At 41.1% G+C, this 20345-nt stretch overlaps 2 protein-coding genes across 16 annotated transcripts in view; one reads left to right on the forward strand and one right to left on the reverse strand.

The window, feature by feature from the left end:
* NBR1 (NBR1 autophagy cargo receptor) overlaps nt 1-7359 on the reverse strand; it is a 32683-nt gene extending 25324 nt beyond the window's left edge. The window contains exons 1-2 of one of the 3 annotated variants that reach the window (XM_035721319.2): nt 7220-7359; nt 2339-2449 (exon numbers count right to left, since the gene is read on the reverse strand). In XM_035721319.2, the coding sequence (XP_035577212.1) occupies nt 2339-2440 (102 nt within the window). In that variant the 5' untranslated portion in view covers nt 2441-2449; nt 7220-7359. Of the gene's footprint in view, nt 1-2338; nt 2450-6548; nt 6705-6903; nt 7044-7219 lie in introns of those variants that run through there. The other 2 variants (XM_025440443.3, XM_035721318.2) reach the window with 2 other exon arrangements.
* Nucleotides 6739-20345, forward strand: part of BRCA1 (BRCA1 DNA repair associated) — a 66877-nt gene continuing 53270 nt past the window's right edge. For 5 of the 13 annotated variants that reach the window (XR_007412872.1, XR_003133640.3, XR_007412873.1 and 2 more), the window contains exons 1-4: nt 7246-7371; nt 8710-8795; nt 13267-13305; nt 16873-16926. Coding sequence is in view for 10 of the 13 variants with exons in the window: in XM_025440430.3 (XP_025296215.1) it covers nt 7249-7371; nt 8710-8795; nt 13267-13305; nt 16873-16926 (302 nt within the window). In the remaining 3 variants the exon portion in view is untranslated. Of the gene's footprint in view, nt 6865-7245; nt 7372-7530; nt 7786-8709; nt 8796-13266; nt 13306-16872; nt 16927-20345 lie in introns of those variants that run through there. The other 8 variants (XM_025440431.3, XM_025440439.3, XM_025440434.3 and 5 more) reach the window with 7 other exon arrangements.

Here is a 20345-nt window from a genome sequence, read left to right on the forward strand (position 1 = left end):
GACCTTGAAGGCACTGAGTAAGTGAAATAACAATAATGAACTTATAGATACAGACAACACATTACTGGTTACCAGAGAGAGGGTGTGGGAGGTGGGTGAAACAGGTAAATGTCTCAAAAGGGTACAAACTTCAGTTATAAAATAAGTAAGTCCTGGGGATGTAATGTACAGCATGGTGAATACAGTTAATACTGTGCTGTACAGTTGAAAGTTGCTGAGAGAGTAGATCTTAAAAGTTCTCATCACAAGAAAAAAATGGTAACTACATATGGTGACAGATGTTTCCTAGACTTATGATCATTTTGGAAAATATACAAATATAGAATTGTTATGCTATACACCTGAAACCTATATAAAGTTATAGGGCAGTTATACCTCAATTAAAAAAAAATTTTTAAGTAAGAAATGGTTAAATTATGGTATGACAACATCAAAATACTGTGGATAATCCATAGCTTTATTATTATTATTATTTTTTTTTTAAGATTTTATTTATTTATTCATGAGAGGCACAGACAGAGACAGAGAGAGGCAGAGACACAGGCAGAGGGAGAAGCAGGCTCCATGCAGGGAGCCTGATGTGGGACTTGATCCCAGGTCTCCAAGATCATGCCAGGTCTCCAGGATCATGCCCTGGGCTGAAGGCAACGCTAAACCGCTGAGCCACCGGGGCTGCCCCTAATCCATAATTTTAAAAAGGATGAGCTGGGCAGCCCCCGTGGCACAGCAGTTTAGTGCCGCCTGCAGCCCAGGGTGTGATCCTGGAGACAGGGGATCGAGTCCCTTGCTGGGCTCCCTGCATGGAGCCTGCTTCTCCCTCTGCCTGTTGTCTCTGCCTCTCTCTCTCTCTCTCTCATAAATAAATAAAGTCTTAAAAAAATAAAATAAAAAGGATGAGCTGGAGTGTATGTGTGTGTGTGGGGGGCACGCCTGGGTGACTCAGTCGGTGTCAGCCTTCAGCTCAGGTCATGGTCCCAGGGTCCTGGGATTGAGCTCCGCCCTGAGCAGGGAGTCAGCTTCTCCCTCTCCCTCTGTCCATCTGTGTGCTCTTGTTCCTGTCCTATAAATAAATCTTAAAAGAAAAAAAAAGATGAGCTCAGATCCTTATCTATTGATTGAGAACTGTATATAATATACTGTTCGGGGAAAAATAAGGTACACAATTATGTTTATAGTATGATCCTAGGACGAAATCTGTGTGCCTACGTATTACACAGGGCTGTTAGCACTGGTTACCCCAGAGATGTGGGAACAGTGGATGAAAAGGAGGAAGGAGTAGAGGAATAGTAACTTTTTCTTTATATATGTTTGGATTGTCTTACTTCTTATAATGGGCATGTATTACCCCTTCATAATTTAAAATTTACAATAAAGAAAAAAAAAATAAAAAAAATAAAATTTACAATAAAGAAGGCAAACTATCAGTTAATCTAACTACTAGAAAAAGAACTGTGTTTGATATTCAGGTCATTTGACAAAGAGGCCAAACTTTCTGGATAATCACCTATTTACAACAATATAAAGAAATATTTGCTGGAAGACAGAACTAGATCAGATCATCTTGTGACGTTTCCTCATCATTTTTTTTTCCTTTTTAGTTATCATTCCACATAACCAAATAAAAGCAGGCTTTTACCAAAAGGTTTTGATGGATAAACACAGTTACACAGGAAGTAAAACATTCACTCTACTGCAAACCAAACAAAAATAGAAGAGTACAAAGGGCAAACCAAGAGGAGGAAAGGCATTGACAACAACACAAAACAGATGAGCTGCTAAGCACCTGTAGTTCTTTTTCTGCTCAAGGTTTTTTGTTGTTGTTGTTGTTGTTGTTGTTGTTGTTGTTTTTAAGTAGGATCCAAGTCCAGCGTGACATCACAAGACCTAAGCTAAGATGCTTAACCAACTGAACCACCCAGGCACCCCACTGCAAAACATTCAGGTACTTGACCTCTGACCTAGCAATAAAAAATGATCAGCTTGCAAAACATAAATCATACCCTGGGTGATTCACAAACCACAGAAACACAACTGCTCTCAGGCAGGAGAACATTTTTCTGGGGCTGATTAGGGTGGGGCCCACACCAATTCATTTCTCACACTGTTTCTAAAATTAACAGCTTTCCTAAGTCCCAGCTGCAAATTAAGGAATTTGTGCCCTGGAGGGAGGTGATAGTGGTGGTGCATTTTTCCTATATGAATACTGAAACCGTATCAAAAGTAATTTTCCAAAAGGCCTAGAAAAGGTAAATATAAGAGCTATCAAACAACACAGGCAAAGACAGCTATCTTTTGGGAAAAGTAGGCTTAAAGGATGGAGAAACAAAGTAACACTTACCATAGCTTCAACATCAGCCCATGTTGTATTTTCTGGATCGGAAACCAGAAAGCTTTGAGTTTCATTTTTAAAAGTCACATTCAGAGTAACCTGTGGTTCCATGCTGTGGGGCTAGAGTTAAGAGATGGAGGAAAGACAGAACACACATTAGAGACAGTTCTATAAACTGCATAAACAGCCATTCAACAAATGCTTGTGAAGATCTATACAGCCTAGGCTAGGAAGACACTGCAGTGAAGAAGTGCCTCTGCTCTTCTGCTATTTTTTTTTTTTTTTAAGATTTTATTTATTTATTCAGAGGGAGAGGGAGATGCAGGCTCCATGCAGGGAGCCCGATGTGGGACTCGATCCTGGGTCTCCAGGATCACACCCCAGGCTGCAGGCGGCGCCAAACCGCTGCGCCACCGGGGCTGCCCTCTTCTGCTATTTATAATCTGTTCGGTGGCTACCACCAAAATCTGTTTTTATTTTGTGTTTTTTTTTTCAAAGATTTATTTATTTTAGAGAGAGTATGAATGTGGTGGGGGAGGAAAGAGGGAGGGAAGCAGACTCCCCGCTGAGCAGGGAGTCCCACCAGTCCCACGACCTAGAGACCAAGACCTGAGCTGAAATCAAGAGACGGACACCCACCCAAGCACCCCCAAATCTCACTAGTAAATTTTGCTGAGACATTGTAAATTTTGGCCACACTCACAGAAATCATTTAACATTTGTAAAATCCTCTAGGATTTTATGGAACTTATTATTAGTTAATTCAATACATATTACTGAATATCTGCTAGTAGCAGGATACAAAGAATAAGACCCATAGATCTCTGCCCTCAGGGACTTTACAATCTCATACCTTGAAAATGACATTCTACATTTTTTTCTTGGGAAAGCAGCCTTTTCCTAAACTGAGCAACCCAGGTTCCCTATTAGATCAGTTTGGACAATTTAGAGGCTAAAACACTAGCCAAGAAACTACACCTTTCATCCAAGTTCATTTTTTTAAATAGTTTTACTTTCTTTTCTTTTATGGAGAATTTCATACATAAAAGTGTAGAGTGATGGACGTATGACTACAATAAATAATTCAAGGCTACCCTCATTTCATCTATACATCTGTATTGCCTCCACCTAATCCCCCCAATATAGACTGACAGTAGTTAACTGTTTTTTTTTTTTTTTTTCTCTAAAGATTTTATTTATTTATTCATGAGAGACACACAGAGAGAGGCGGAAACATAGAGGGAGAAGCAGGCTTCCTGTGGGGAGCCCAAGACAGGACCAGGGACCAGGGACCACACCCTGAGCCAAGGCAGATGCTTAACCGCTGAGCCACCCAGGCATCCCAGTTATCTTTTTAACCAAACTGTAGTAATCTAATTAAAAAATTATTACGGGAAAATTTAAACATATACAGAAGAATGAATAATATACAATGAACTCCTAAGGATCCATCAACTATCTTCCATAATTATCATCAACAAATGACTAATCTTATTATAGCTATACCCGTTTGCTATTGGATTATTTTGACAGACAGCTATTACTTCATCCATAAAATTGAGCATATTAAGTCTTTAAAAAAACCAAGACTTTTTGAAAACTATAATCCCATCATCATGCCTAAGAAGTTAGGAATTCTGTAACTGAATGTCTACTCTGGTCAGTTTTTTTTTTCTTTAAAGGTTTTATTTCTAAGCAGTCCCTGCACCCAACATGGGGCTTGAACCTACGATCCCCAGATCAAGAGCTGCATACTCTACTGACTGAGCTGGCCAGGCGCCTGTCATTGTTTTTAATTAAAAGTTTTACTTACTGATGAGTCGTTAGATTGGCTTGTTCTTATGACTTTATGAAAAAATCATTTGTTAAAATCTAAACCCAAGCTGTAATGAAAAAGGTAATCTTTTAAACATTCATCAGCAAATCTTTAAAAAAAACCTCTTCAGGGGATCCCTGGGTGGCGCAGTGGTTTGGCGCATGCCTTTGGCCCAGGGTGCGATCCTGGACACCCGGGATCGAATCCCACGTCGGGCTCCCGGTGCATGGAGCCTGCTTCTCCCTCTGCCTGTCTCTGCCTCTCTCTCTCTCTCTGTGACTATCATAAATAAATAAAAAAAAAATTAAAAAGAATAAAATAAAAAAACCTCTTCAAATAACCAGATTCTGCTCTAGGCACAGGGGGTAGGAGATGAACAAGACTAAGTCTCAGGAGTTTGCAGCCTAATGGGGGAGGGAGCAAAAGGGTTGAGAAAAGCTGGGCTCTAGACACATGGCTAGTAATGTGTCAGAGCTGTAACAGTGAGCAAATAATTTAACACCTGAACTTTTAGCTCAATTTGTAAAATGAGTCAAATAAAAACATGTGCCCAAGTTCTCTGAAAATGTTACTCAAATATAAAAATCATTACAATAAACCAGTCTTTAGAAGCCAAATGCACTTAAAAAGGACATTGAACTCTCTGAGGATCAGGGATTTTTTTTTTTAAGATTTTATTTATTTATTCATGAGAGACACACAGAGAGAGGCAGAGACACAGGCAGAGGGAGAAGCAGGCTCCATGCAGGAAACCTGATGTGGGACTCGATCCTGGATCTCCAGGATCATGCCCTGGGCTGAAGGCAGGCGCTAAACCTCTGAGCCACTCCGGGATTCTGGATCAGGGATTTTTTAAATCCCAAAACAATTACCCTTCAAATTTTTCCATTCTTTGTCTTTTAAAACCTAGTTCTTTGAAAATGTTACTCAAATATAAAAATTATTACAATAAATCAGTCTTTAGAAGCCATATGCACCGGCCTGTGTGGAACAATAAAATTGAGATTGTCCTTAAAAAGGACATTGGAAAAAAAAAAAAAAAAGGAAAAAGTTAAAAAAAAAAGGACATTGAACTCTGAGGATCTGGGATTTTTTTGATTCCAAACAATTACCCTCCAGTTTTTTCATTCTTTGTCTTTTAAAACCTAGAGCCAAGTTCACTACCAAAAGAATGACCAGTTTCTAGCACTAATCTGCCGTCATCTAGTATTCATTCATATAGAATGCAATTCTTCCGGTTCTTAAAATTTGGACAGATTTTGTCAACTCCCCAGATTCTTGGGCAAAAAATATTAGGGAAATGAAGTAATTGATTCAGTCAGCCAAAAAGTGGGTATTCTGAAACACATTCTCACTTTTCAACTTCTGAGAAACACTTCCACACTTTTGAGAGTCCAGAAGGAAGGAAACTAATCTAACTCCCCTTTTCTCAAATTACACAATTAAAATTAGTTTAGATGCCTTGGAGCTCATCCAGCTGGTAAGCTAATGAGAGAAAACAGGAAGTGGGGGACTCTAGCTAAGCTGGATCACATCCAGGTCTTCATAAAGAATTGCCTATTTCTTTTTGGCTTTTATGTGAAAATTCTTTCAGCAAGAGCATTAATCTTGAACTTGTAGAAATACCAAAGCTACGGTTAGCACCATCTGTCCTTGTAGGTTTAAAGCCAGTAAAGTCAGGTGGCTGGGACCAAGGCCTTCGGCTTTCAAAACTGCCATTATTGTAAGTTCACGCCACTGGCTCACCTCTACTTGGCACATGTCAGTTTTTCCTCTACATCGGTTTTTCAGGATGCCAGAAATCCCGTTAATGAAGCAGACCTGGGAACCCGAGCTTTGGTTACTCTCTCTGCCGAAGGCCTGACAAGCTATCCGGGGGTTAAAATATGTGACTAATAGCCGGGTGTTAGACAAAAAACAAAAACGGTGTCTTTCCAATACCAGAGATCCCTAAGGAGACTTTTTTTTTTTTTTTTTTATGAGATTCTCAACAAGCAGAGGGGGATGGGACTGGGAGGCTGTGTGACAATGTCATTTTTTTTTTCTTGCAGATTTTATCCTAGTCTTCCAGTTAATGTTTCCAAGCACTCCTCGTCCCCAAAACAGTGTCACCACCCTCTGAGGACTCTCTCATTTTTTTGCCTGGGCCCCCTTTTTGCTAGGGAGTCTCGGTCTTCCATCAGCAGATGCCGAGCGTTCTGAGCCACGGACCCTCATCCTTCTGGCAGTGTCCGCTCCCTCGGCCACTCGGCCCGAACGGCTCTCTCATCTGGTCACTGACAAGACTGGCTGCCCCCAGACACGGAAAAAGTCCCTTTTTTGCAGGATTCCTTCTTTAAGCTTCCCCAACCGTCTCAATGGGAATGTGTTCCCACCCCTCCGTAACCGCAGCTGCTTCCTTACCAGCTCCCCGCCCCCGGGGGGCGCCTGCCGGAGGCCAGTGCAAGAACCGTTCGCTGCCAGCTCTGCTGCTATCCCTGCGGGGCGAATCTAACATGGCGGACAGAAATAGGGCCTAGTCCCCAGTTTCTGAGTTTCCGACAAGGTGATTGGCTCTTACCAATTGTCCCTCAACACTACCATCCCACTGATTGGTCGAGCCTGCGTGGCAGGGGTGGGGCAAGAGCTGCCAGAACAGCACAACAACAACAAACATTGAGGCAGAGGGGCGGAACTACGAGTGCGCAGTCATGAGCCAGAGCCCATTTCCCCTTCCCAGGTAAAATCGGCGCCCACCGCATTCCCTCAGGTCACTGACCTTAGTGGACTCCGTGCCCGAGACTCGCGTGGCTATATGGGAATTGTAGTCCTTCTGGGACTTGTAAGTTCTTTAGCCTATTCGCCGCTCTCAAGATACGAAAACCTAACACTCCAATCCATATCTGTTGACGTGCGTAAGCGCACGCAGTTCTTCAAGCTATCTACTGGCTTGCCGTGAGAATCGCGCCCGCTTCCGCTGTCGCAAGCGCCTCTCCAAAAGACTACAGTTTCCCAGGAACACCGTGGCGAAGGCCTTTCGATCCGCAATGCATGCTGGAAATCGTAGTTTTTCCCCACACAATTCTTTTATTTACCTAAACTAGAGCCTTCCATTGCGGCGGAAATGGTGAGGGAACAGGGCCCCTTTTTGCGACTGTCTCAGGCACTATCTTGCGCTCATATTCGGGCCTCAGGCAGTGATTCCAGCCATCTCTGTGACGTGATAAGCCCAGAGTGGAAACCCAAGGTGAGGGGGCAGGGGCCTAATAGAAAACTTGGGAAAGATTCTTTCTCTTCCGTCTCTTTCTAATTACGTTACTCAGGGAAAGAATTGATGACCAATCGAGAGCCCGGAGAGACTCTCGGCTCTTTCTGCTCCGCCCTTCCGCAACGTGTTTCGATCTCTGATTCTGAGAGGTTCTTGCTGAGTGGCTGCGGCCAGTTTCCGTGGCAACAGGAAAGCGCGGGAATTACAGGCAAATTGAAAGTGCGACTGCGCGGCGCGAGCTCGCTAAGGCTTTCTTGAGTGAGGGCAGTCCGGGGGTTTTTCATAGAACTGGGCCTCTGGGCCTGGGAAACCCGGACGCTTCGCTCTGGGTGAAGGTGAGAGACTCCACAGGAAGGGAGAGGACCCACGGGGTGCTCCGAGGGCAGGAAACAGGTGTGGAGTGTGGGAGAACAAGATGGGTATTACCTGGCAAGGACAGGCAGAGGGTGGAGCCTGAGAAGCCCAAGACGTTGAGTCTGGGGAAATCGCGGGGGCAGGGGCACTTTGTGGGTCCCTGAGCAGGGGAGGCACTGAGGATAAGGCAAGGGGGGCAGGGTGTGTCCGAGGGGGAATCCTAATGGCAAGAACTGGAATGTATCCTGAGGGTAACATCATAGTATAAAATGACAGGCTGGTATATGTGAGATGGAGATCTTGAGGAAGGAAAGGGCAGGGATATGTCTGAGAATAAGAGTAGGCTGGATTTTGTGGGAGGGAGAGTCCTTAAGAAAGAACTGGCTTCATACGCGCTTCTGAGAAGGGACAAGAAGAAAGTAGAGGGGTGTCGGTAGTCACAGATGCTACTGGCGTGGACGGGCCGAAAGAGGATCCTGAGATGAATGCAGACCAGTGGGAAACACTGGGGAAGGGCAGAGGTGGGGAGCGTTGGTTGGAGTTGGTTTTGTTTTTGTTGAGTTTGGTTTTCAGCAAGAAAAAGAAAAAAGCCAGGATGATTGGAGAAAGATGAGACTACCTTTACTCACCTAGTCACCCCACCGTGGCTTTCTTTTTCTTGGAGAGAGGAAAAGACCAAAAGGAAGTGTTTTGCAGGCTTTATGTGGGCGGTGGGGGCGAGGGAGGGAATTTAAATGGTCTTAATTACAAAAAAAATTACATTTCAAAGTAAAAGAAATGAAATTTTGTCATTAATTCTGTGGTTGGTATAATTTTAAAGTACTCCAATCTTACATTTCTTATTTAAAAATGACATCTAATGAAACTAGGCTGTTCTTATAAACCTTTTGAAGTGATGTGTGTGTAGGCATGCAAATATACACATAGATATTTAAGCTTATGCTTTAAAATTCATTGGAACAGGAAAAAATGGATTTATCTGCGGATCGTGTTGAAGAAGTACAAAATGTTCTTAATGCTATGCAGAAAATCTTAGAGTGTCCAATATGGTAAGTAGACAGAAGAGTTTATTACTTTAAGATCCTTCCCTACTTGATTATATCCTATGCAAATAAGTAGAATTGACCTTGCATATATTAAGGAGAAAAAATTGTAATATCTATGAAGATTAGACTATTAAAGTTGTTTTTCTTAACTCAGGAGCTTTGGAAATCCAGGATATTACTCTTTTTCTCCACTCTGCCTCTTCCCTTTTTACTCCCTTAACTTATTCAGCCCCCCATCTTTCCTTTCCTATCTTTCTTTGCTTACAGATTGTCTTGATCGATTCTACTTTGGGGCAGAGATCTGGTTTGGAGTAAGTGGCACTTGGCCTTTTCTTTTCTTTTCTTTTCTTTTCTTTTCTTTCTTTTCTTTTCTTTTCTTTTTTTCTTTTCTTTTCCTTCTTTTTTCCTTTCCTTTCCTTTTTCCTTCCCTTCTCCTTCCCTTCCCTTCTCCTTCCCTTCCCTTCCTTTTTCCTTCCCTTCCCTTCCCCTTCCCTTCCCTTCCCTTCCTTTTTCCTTTTTTTTTTTTTTTTTTTTTAAAGATTTTATTTATTTATTCATGATAGTCACAGAGAGAGAGAGAGAGAGAGGCAGAGACACAGGCAGAGGGAGAAGCAGGCTCCATGCACCGGGAGCCCGACGTGGGATTCGATCCCGGGTCTCCAGGATCACACCCCGGGCCAAAGGCAGGCGCCAAACCGCTGCGCCACCCAGGGATCCCGCCTTCCTTTTTCCTTCCCTTCCCTTCCCCTTCCCTTCCCTTCCCTTCCCTTCCCTTCCCTTCCCTTCCCTTCCCTTCCCTTCTCCTTCCCTTCCCTTCCTTTTTCCTTCCCTTCCCTTCCCCTTCCCTTCCCTTCTCCTTCCCTTCCCTTCCTTTTTCCTTCCCTTCCCTTCCTTTTTCCTTCCCTTCCTCTTCCCTTCCCTTCCCTTCCCTTCCCTTCCATTCCATTCCATTCCATTCCCTTCCCTATTTTTAAAATTTTGGGCAGCCCAGGTGGCTCAGCGGTTTAGTGCCACCTTCAGTCCAGGGTGTGATCCTGGGGACCCAGGATCGAGTCCCACATCGGGCTCACTGCATGGAGCCTGCTTCTCCCTCTGCCTCTCTTTCTCTCTCTCTCTCTCTCTCTCTCTCTCTGTCTCTCATGAATAAATAAATACAATCTTAATTTTTTATTTTTATTTTTATTTGTTCATGAGAGACATAGGCAGAGGGAGAAGAAGCAGGCTCCCTGTGGGGAGCCTGATGCAGGATTCAATCCCAGGACCCCAGGATCTTGCCCTAAGCCAAAGCAGACCTCAACCACTGAGCCACCCAGGAGTCCCGCACTTGACCTTTTCATCCAGCCTCTAAAAACAACTCAATCACTTAGAATGGGCATAGTTAATAATAGCAAAGTAAAATCACAAATGATTTGTGCTTGTGAGTGGGTGGGTCTTTGATTGAACTAGCCCCTAAAAATAAAATCTTAAAAAAACAAAACAAAACAGAATACTGCAAATCATCAAAGGCTTCTTTTTGAGTTGAGGCATAATTTACATACAGTGAAATGCAGAGATCTTGAGTGTGCAAGTCAATGAGGTTTGACAAAGTGTATATATCTGGGTAATGCAGTCAAGATATAGAATATTTCTATCACTCCAGGAAGTTCTCTTGTGTGTATTCAGGAGCTTTTAATTGCTGACCCTCTGTGACCTTTGGAGGCCTATGGCTAGAACTTTATTTTGCTATAATTAGTTTCTTGTATAATTTTATATTTTTTATTTTACTCATTTAAAAGCATTACTCTGAGAAGGATATTCATGGGCTTCATCAGCTGCCAAAGGGAGTCTATGGCTCAACAAAGGTTATGAACTCCAAGCAGTCAGGAGATGATATCTATAGCATTTGCTAAATCTACAATACCTCAGAGTGTCTTGGTGAAAAGCCCTAAAGGAACCTTAGAAAAATTGTTGTCTACGCTTTTCTATCTTATTCCTTTTACTCTGGTCAGTCTGGCCTCTTGGGTTTTTTTGTTTTTGTTTTTGTTGTTTAAGTAGGCTCCACACCCAGCCCAATGTGGGGCTTGAACTCACAACCCTAAGATCAAGACCTGAGCAGAAATCAAGAGTTGGATACTTAACTGATTGAGCCATTCAGGCACTCATGGTCATTCTGGCCTCTTAACTCTTCAACATAAAACATACTCTCCTGCCTGAGCTTTTATGCTTGTTGTTCCCTCTGTCTGAAAAGTTCTGCCCCTGATAATTGCATGGCTTACAGATCTTAATTAAAATACCACCTTTTAAAAGAGGCATTTCCAGACAACCCTATTTAAAATGACAATGGCAACACCATTACACCCAACACACTCTTTGTTTCCCCTTCCTGTCCCCTCTCCCGCACCCCCGCATAGCTTTTATCTAACATTCTGTAAAATTTATTCTTCTTTTTACCCTTATAGGACTTAAATTCCATGAAGGCAGGGGTTTGTTTTGTTTACTTCTGTCTCCTTAGAATAGTGCACCCGGGACATAGTAGCCACTCACTAAACGTTTGTCAAAGGTATAAAATAATAAGCTAAATTGGTTCTTTGATAGTTTAATGTTTTTTAGTATGGTGATGGTTGGTGGTGGGTGATAATCAAAAAATAAATTGGAAAGCTGCACCTATTGCCCCTTACATTCAATAAAGGAGAGTAACTTCAAGTATATTTCTCTTTGTACTTCAAAGTTGTCATATTTGGAGTCAAGTAAATAAGATTAAAGAAAATACAAGTTGTGTTTCCAGAGATACACGATTTATAAGTAACCCTCCTTTCCCTTATCCCTCAACATTTCAGCTAAATAAAAACAAGAGCTAAAGGAGATTTATAGCTTACTTTATGAATCATCAGAGCCAGAGAAGCAGGAAATGACAACTGGAAAAAAATTGCTTTAGAAAAAGCATAAAACTTAACTCATGATGATTACAAAGAGTGATCAAAAAGTCCTCAATAGTGTGGCATTGGGGTCCATTTATTTTACGTTTCCATGAGACTCAGTCATAAAAGCATAATGTTCTTTCTCATTCTGGCAAATTAAACCATCAGTTAAAAAACCCAGATACAGGGGATCCCTGGGTGGCGCAGCGGTTTAGCGCCTGCCTTTGGCCTAGGGCGTGATCCTGGATACCCGGGATCGAATCCCACGTCGGGCTCCCGGTGCATGGAGTCTGCTTCTCCCTCTGCCTGTGTCTCTGCCTCTCTCTCTCTCTCTCTCTCTCTGTGTGTGTCGAATCCCACGTCGGGCTCCCGGTGCATGGAGTCTGCTTCTCCCTCTGCCTGTGTCTCTGCCTCTCTCTCTCTCTCTCTCTCTCTCTCTGTGTGACTATCATAAATAAATAAAAAAAAAAAAAAAAAAAAAAAACCCAGATACATAAAAAGTACAGATGCAAGAATGAAAGTTAATGCTAAATTTTCATTTTCAGTTAGCTATTGTGTTTTCCAGCTCATTTTTAAAAATCTATTTTATGTCAACAAAGACTTAGACTTTTAAACTAAAACTTTTCTTTAAAAAATTTTTTTTTAAAGATTTTGTTTATTCATTAGAGATAGAGAGGCAGAGACATAGGCAGAGGGAGAAGCAGGCTCCTTGCAGGGAGCCCATTGTGGGACTCAATCCTGAGACTCCAGATCATGCCCTGGGCCAAAGGGAGGCACTTAACTGCTAAACCAGGCAGGGGATCCCTGGGTGGCGCAGCGGTTTGGCGCCTGCCTTTGGCCCAGGGTGCGATCCTGGAGACCCGGGATCGAATCCAACGTCGGGCTCCCTGTATGGAGGCTGCTTCTCCCTCTGCCTATGTCTCTGCCTCTCTCTCTCTCGCTTGCTCTCTCTCTCTCTCTCTGTGACTATCATGAATAAATAAATAAAATCTTTAAAAAAAATAATAAAATAAACCATCCAGGCATTCCTAACCTAAAACTTTTCATTCTATTGTTGTTAAACCTTAAACTTGTTCAAATGGAAAGTTCTAGGATGGAAATTACACCTAGTCTACTTTTTGTTTATTTGCTTAACAGTCCCCTTGGGTCGCCTGGGTGGCTCAGTAGGTTGATCATCTGACCTCTGCTCTGGTCATGGTCTCAGGGTCCTAGGAATGATTCCCGTGTCTGCTCTGTGCTCAGCAGGGAGTCTGCTTCTCCCTCTCCCTCTTCCTCTGCCCCTCCCCCTGCTGGGCTCCTCTCTCTCTCAAATTAATTAATTAAAACAAAACAAAACAAAAAAACCCTGCCCAGAAAGAGTGTTACGATAGCTAGAGGGTAGGCTTTCCGCTTCTTTGAGGTCTTTCCAGCTAAAATACCTTCTGCTGGCCTCTAACTAAATTACCATTGGTGTTTATTTCTGATTATTGGTAGTTCTTTCTAACTTTTTACACATGATTGTATAAGACTTTTGACTTTCAGAAGAGTTTGCTAAAATGTGTATCCTGGTGAGTACCTAACCCAGTTTCTCTTTCCAGTCACTTACCCATGTTGGAAACCCAAAATGCAAATACGCGGTAAGTTTAAAATATTGCCTGACATGAAAAATGTTTAAAATATTTGAATGACTTTCATAGTAAACATTTACTTTCATCAGGATCTAGAAGAGGACCTTTTTCTTTTCATTCTCATTTCCTCAAGTTTTTTTTTCAACAGTCCTTACCTTTTCACATATTGAAGTTTTCATCTTCTTAAAATTTATGTTTACAGAATGTTTGTATAGCTTGGCTTATAATTACCATACTGAAACATAATTATTTCAGAGTTGAGTCAGTGGTGAGAATGAAAGCCATCTGGTATCATAGCTGAATCCAATTTCGCCTTTACTGAGAATTTGTTTGATATGTAGCTTATCTGAGGAATAGTGATTTAGTAGCAAATCAGAGTTCTCTTTTGTCGGTGGTTTTTCTTTTTAAAATCACATTAGGTCTGGATTAATAATTCTCACATTGGTACAGAGCATCTCAGATTGTGAACATTTTCCCAAGTAGCATTTACTTTTATTCTGACAATAACCCGAAGAGACTGGTAGAATGGGTGACAGAGAAGGAACCCTAGGTTCAGGTTGAGGGCTTGGCCTGAGATCATTCAGTTAAAAAAAGAGAACTGGTAGTAGAAACCTAGCCTTCTGACTTAATGTGGTATTTTCGTCTTGGTTACCTGTGCTGCGTCAGAAGCTCTGGGATCACAAGAGTTGTGTTACCAAACCTTTCACAACAAGGCTATTGTCCCCCATCTTTTCTTGTACTCCTTTTCTAAAAAGTGAAACACATAATGAAAAGACCCGCATTCCTGCCACACACAGGTTGCTTGTTCTTTGATATCCTGGCAGGACTGTACCAAAATGCTATTGCTGAAGCTCTTATTCAGAATGAAAGATGAAGACTTAAGATGAACTATAGGTTCCTACCTGCCTGTCTGACCTCTTCCACTAGTGCTTACCCCACAGCTTGCTCGCTGACCTTCAGAAACACCAGACAGGGTCCTACTCAGAGTCTGCCCTCTCTGCTCCCTCTGCTGGAATGTAATTCTCCCCAATTGTTGCGCAGTGTGTTTCCTCACATGCAACTGTCTGCGAATGTCACCTTCTTAGTGAGGCCTTTTCTGGCTAATCTGTATACAACCCCCCTCCACATACACACAGCAGTTCCCATCCCTGTTACTGGGCTTTATTTTTATCCTTAGCTCTTATTCCCATATGTTCTCATTTAATTCTCCGTTAACTGTCTTACTGCAACTAGAATGGAAGATCTATGAGGACAGGCTTTGTTTTGTTGTACCTACATCTCCAGGAACAGTACTTGCATATAGTAACTGGCCAATAAACCCTTGTTCTATTAGCAAATGAAATAATCTCAGGAAGGCACTAAGATTTTTGTGAATAGACCAGTAAGGATAGGAATTTGGGTGACGAATTTCCTTTTCCCAAATTTTAATAGTTTTCTAAATTTTTTTATTCTCTAAAGTTTTTTCAGTATTTATTACATTGGTTTTTTTACAGTAATCACAAGCCAAGAATCATGTACCTCCTAAAGTAACATAATAAAAGTCCTAGAACATAGTACCACCTATAAAGTGTTCATGCCAAAAAATTGAACCTGAATTTGATTGAGCCTGTAGGTCTGGTTTGTAGGAAATAGAGGCTAAAGAATATGTTAAACCACATCATAGGGTTACAATTAGTAAAATCCAGAATGTGGAAAATGGTACAGATCAAAGGACCTACTTTTTAAGATAAATGACAAGGTGGAAAAAGGAGGTGAAATCTATAGATTAAGAGATACTTGAGACATATCAACCAAAAGCAATGCATGGATCTTGTTTGAATCCTGATCTAAATGTAATTATTAAATTTTAAGAGACAGTGAGAGAAAATGGAATGTTGTAATATCAGATGACATTAAGGGAAATAATTATTTTTATTTATTTACTTATTTATTTTTAAAGATTTTATCCATTTATTCATAAGAGACACACACAGAGAGAGAGAGAGGCACAGACACAGGCAGAGAGAGAAGCAGGCTCCACGCAGGGAGCCCGACATGGGACTTGATCCCGGGTCTCCAGGATCACATCCTCAGCTAAACCGCTGAGCCACCTGGGCTGCCTGGAAATAATAATTTTTAAAAAGTTTATTTATTTGAGAGAGAATGTGGCAGGGAGGCACAGAAGGGGAGAGAGTCTTAAGCAGACTCCATGCTGAGTACAGAGCCTGACGTGGGGCTCAATCTCATGACCCTGAGACCAAAGCCTAAGCTGAAACCAAGAATTGGACACTTAACTGACTGTGCCATCCAGGTACCCCTAAAGGAAATTATTTTTTGAGAGTAATAATGGTTTCATGGTCATCTTAAAAATATCTTGGTCTATTTATTTATTTATTTATTATTTATTTATTTATTTATTTATTTATTTATTTATTTATTTATTTATTTATTTATGATTTTATTTATTTATTCACGAGAGACACAGAGAGAGAGGCAGAGACATAGACAGAGGGAGAAGCAGGCTCCCTGATCCTGGGACTCCAGGTTCATGCCTCAGGGCGTCTGCCCTGAGCCCAAGGCAGACGCCCAACTACTGAGCCATCCAGGCATCCCTATCTTTGTTTTCTTTAAAATATGTTCTGAAAATATGGATAAAATGAATGACTCTTGGGTTTTTTTTTTTTTTTTTTTTTTAAGATTTTATTTATTTATTCATGACAGACACACAGAGAGAGGCAGGGACACAGGCAGAGAGAGAAGCTAGCGCCTCGCAGGGAGCCTGATGCAGGACCCGATCCCGGTTATCCAGGATCAGGCCCTGGGCTGAAGCCGGCGCTAAACCACTAAGCCACCCGGGCTGCCCCTTGGGATTTTTTTTAAATAATCTGGAGTTTAGCCAGGTGTTCATATGGATTTAATAAGACTGGCTTTGGAAAAAAAAAAAAAAAAAAAGACTGGCTTTGAGTCAATAATCATTGTAACTGAGTGATGGCACATGGAGTTCATTTTACTATTTTACTTGTGTGAATGCTTGAAGTTTTCTGTATTAAGAAACTTAAGGGGTGCCTGGCTGGCTCAATCCGTAGAGCACATGCAGCTCTTCATTATGAGTTTGATCCCCACATTGGGTGTAGAGATTACTCTTAAAAAATAAATAAAAAGACAGTCACACGCAAAAAAAAAAAGTTCTGTGAGGGAATTCAAAAGAAATAAAAGAAGTTTGTTGTCTTCATGGAGTGTAAAGTTTAGTTAAAATATAGGATGTCCCTCCCCAAAGATAGCTAAAAAAAAATTGTATCAATGAAAAGTAGTTAATGTTGGCTAACCTTTTAAATGCTAAAGATAATAGAGAGTAATGAAAAGAGTTATAAATTCTGTTTTGATAGCTGAAAGCTCAGGAAAATAAGGATCATATTCTCTGCTCTATTTTTGGCTCCTAAGTGCAGCGGATGTTTAATAAATATTTATTATATGAATTTAAAGCCGTACTTTGACTCAGTTGTCGCAGCTTAAAGTTGTGCTTGTTTACCAAGAATGTATTTATTTTGAAATGAATTACTGAGGCTTCTTTCTTTTTTTCCCCCCCTATCCTTCTAGTCTGGAGTTGATCAAAGAGCCTGTTTCTACAAAGTGTGATCACATATTTTGCAAGTAAGTTTGAATGTTTGATGTGGCTCCATTATTAGCTTTTGTGCCACAACACAGGAAATATCTAATTTTAGAGAAGCTTTAGCTACTAAGGTTAAGTGAATAAGAAAAATCTAACTCTGTAATTCTGCCTCAGAGTACTTAGCAAGCCATCGGAAGTCAGTTGTAACCATAGTTCCTGGGAAAATATTGGCATATTTAACTGGTGGGCTATGAAATCATTTTGCACAGTTGTTTGTTTTTGTGTCCATGGGTGAAAGTAGATTGCAAGCTATTGTGCAATAAGTAAATTGTGCTTCAGCCTTCCTGGTTTCCCCTTTCTGTTTTTTCTGTCTGTTCCTCTGCTTTCTCCCTTGTAAGGTTCAATGTTTGCCGGCTTCGTAATCCCCTGTGAAGCAAGGCGAGCATCTGATAGCAGTTTATAGTTAGGCTGAAATTCATTCATACCAACGATTCAAGTTATATTTACATTTTTAAGGATCTTGCCTTTTGAAAATGTTTCTTGATGAAAGAATTTGGGTGATTTGAGAACACCTACCAAATGATTAGAACAAGGGGGAGGTTCTATCCTCTCCCTGTTGTTAGGCTGTGATTGAGACTTGCTCTGAATGCCAACTAATCGGTTTTTAGGTATTTTTCCTTTTTTTTAATTGGAAAAGCAAGCCCATGTCCATGGTAATGAGTTTACTAGCACAAAAGGTTATATGATGCAGAGCCTGTTTCCCTCCTATCCCAAGACCACTGCTTCTCCCTTCCCTCCATCTCCACACACAACATGGAGCTCAAACGTCCAACCTGGTGATCAAGAGTTGCATGCTCTGCTGACTGAGCCCTCAGGAATTTTTATTTATTTATTTATTTTTAGGAATTTTTTAAATTCAGGAGTTTTTAACTTGGGGTTTGTTAATGATTTTCATGACCGTCCAAGAGTTATATTCAGTTTTATTTTTTAAAGATTTTATTTATTTCATGAGAGACACACACAGAGAGAGAGAGAGAGAGAGGCAGAGACATAGGCAAAAGGAGAAGCAGGCTCTATGCAGGAAGATCCTGGGACTCGATCCTGGGACTCCAGGATCATGCCCCAGGCTGAAGACCGGAGCTAAACCGCTGAGCCACCCGGGCTGCCCTATATTCAGTTTTAAATTTAATTGTATTAAAAGCTCTAGGCATGTGCAGTTTTCTGGGAAAGACAGCCCATAAGTTTCATCGGATTCTTAGAATGTTTCCATAACATAAAAAACGTGAAGAGCTTCTGTAATAAGGATACTGAGAACTGGCTGAAACTGAAGGACACCTGTTCCCTCTGGAGGGATATCTGAACACAAGTCTACCAGCTAGCTGGCCCCTTCCTTCCTCTGAATTCTACCTTATTCTTCCTATTCATCTGTCCCAACAAGGGATGGAGCCCATTCCCACTGCCTCTCACCCCTTTCCCATGCCACTCCACTGTCCTAGGTCTGCTCCCATGATTTTCTTTCTGATTCCTGAGGCCCTTCTCCCCATTGGGTACCAAGGTAGCACAGCATTATCACTCTGCTTTTTTTTTAGTTTTAAAAAAAAAAAAAGAATTTTTAGTTTTTTGGCCGCTGGAGGGAAGCTTCTCAAACTGTTGTGGTATAGAACTGGCTTCTTTAAGATTGATACTTTTGTAAAAAAAAAAAAAAATTTAAGTTTCAGAATTGGAGTGCCTGGGTGGTTCAGTTGGTTAAGCAGCTGCCTTTGTCTCAGGTCATGATCCTGGAGTCCTGGGATTGAGTCCTGCTCAGCAGGGAGCCTGGTTCTCCCTCTCCCTCTGCCCCTCTTACCACTTGAGCTCTTTGTTTCTCTCTGTCAAATAAAATCTTTAAAAAATAAATTAATTAAGTCCCAGGATTTAAAAAGTTCTAGATAGATGAAAATTAACTTTTTAAATGCTGGGACTTTCACTGTTTCTTTATGAGAATCTTTCTGAAATCTACTGTATGCTTTCCTGTAGCCTTGAGTAATGAATATATAATGTTAAAGTGAGTAAAAAAAGAGATTATATTGTGAACATTCATTACTTTAGAGCTTGTGGAAGAAGGAAATTACAGGCAGAGTAAATAATATGAGCAAAGGTATGAAGAAAAGGAAGTAGACTGTCATGGGGGAGGGGAGAAACTAACTTTGCATACACATATAGGAGTTGTGTTGGAAGAGGAAGGAGCCCTCAGGGGGGAGAGGACATTTTGCAAGTGAAAGAAAGTCCAGGAGGATACGGGAAGAAGGGATTGGAAATAGCAAATAGATGCAAGAAAGAGTTCTTCTTTATGAACAGTAATGAAGGAAGAGGACAGTGATTCTGGACAAAATTCTGCAAGATTTTGAGGTAGGGTAGGGAGGTTGTTGAGAGAGTTTGAGCTCGATGAAGTTGGAGGTGGAGACAGCTATTGAGACCAAGAGGGTTAAGGTTGGTAACTGTGGGAGACTGAGAAAGGCTTGTGTCTCCCGATATGGAGAGTATGATCAGCAGAAGAACCAGCAGTATTTTAAATGGTATATTAAAATCAAAGGTTTAGCATAATGCCTATATGTTCGATTGACTTTTTCATGCAATCTCCTCTGTAATACCTCTGTAATCTGAGTAACACCTTGATCTCTGTGATGGCAAAGCTGGGGGAAAGACTCAGCATTAATTGTATTCATCGTATTTCCTTGGGATGAATTCTAATTGCTAATGATAAAGCCGCTTTATTAACTAGGGGGAGCTTCTAGTTTTGAAATCTTTCCTGAGACACACAAAAAAGATAAGAGTACCAATCTATGAAAAAATTACTTAGGCCATCCCACGTGTTAGCTTGTAGTTTCTACACAACAAATGAAATGTGTAATACTTTTTGGAAGGTCTAGAACCACATCATCCAAAAGAGATATAATAGCCATAAAAGTAACTTAAATTTTCTGCTAGTCTCATAAAGAGTGCAGTTGTCATTGCATATTTGTATATTTTAATTATCAAATTCTGTCATTTCTTAATATAAGCAATATATGTTTTTAAGATTTTATTTATTCATGAGAAACACAGAGAGGCAGTGACATAGGCAGGGAGAAGCATGCTTCCCCTGGGGAGCCTGAAGCAAGACATGATCCCAGGACTATAGGATCACTACCTAAACCAAAGGCAGAGATGCTCAACCCCTGAGCCACGCAGGCGCCCCATCAATATATAATTATTAATGAGATATTTGATATTTTTTGCAGTAAGTTTCCAAAAACTCATGTTTTTCCATGCCTCTGGTACATCTTAGTTCTAACTAGCCACATTTCAAGTGCCCAGCCACACATAGCTAGTGGCTGCTGTATTAGACAATATAGCACCAAGAACTTACTTCTCAAAGAGGCATTCATGGGCCTGTAGCAACCACATCTCATAGGAACTTGCTAGAATCTCAGCCCTACCC

This window comes from Canis lupus, chromosome 9, assembly GCF_003254725.2.
Source record: "Canis lupus dingo isolate Sandy chromosome 9, ASM325472v2, whole genome shotgun sequence".
Taxonomy (NCBI): domain Eukaryota; kingdom Metazoa; phylum Chordata; class Mammalia; order Carnivora; family Canidae; genus Canis; species Canis lupus.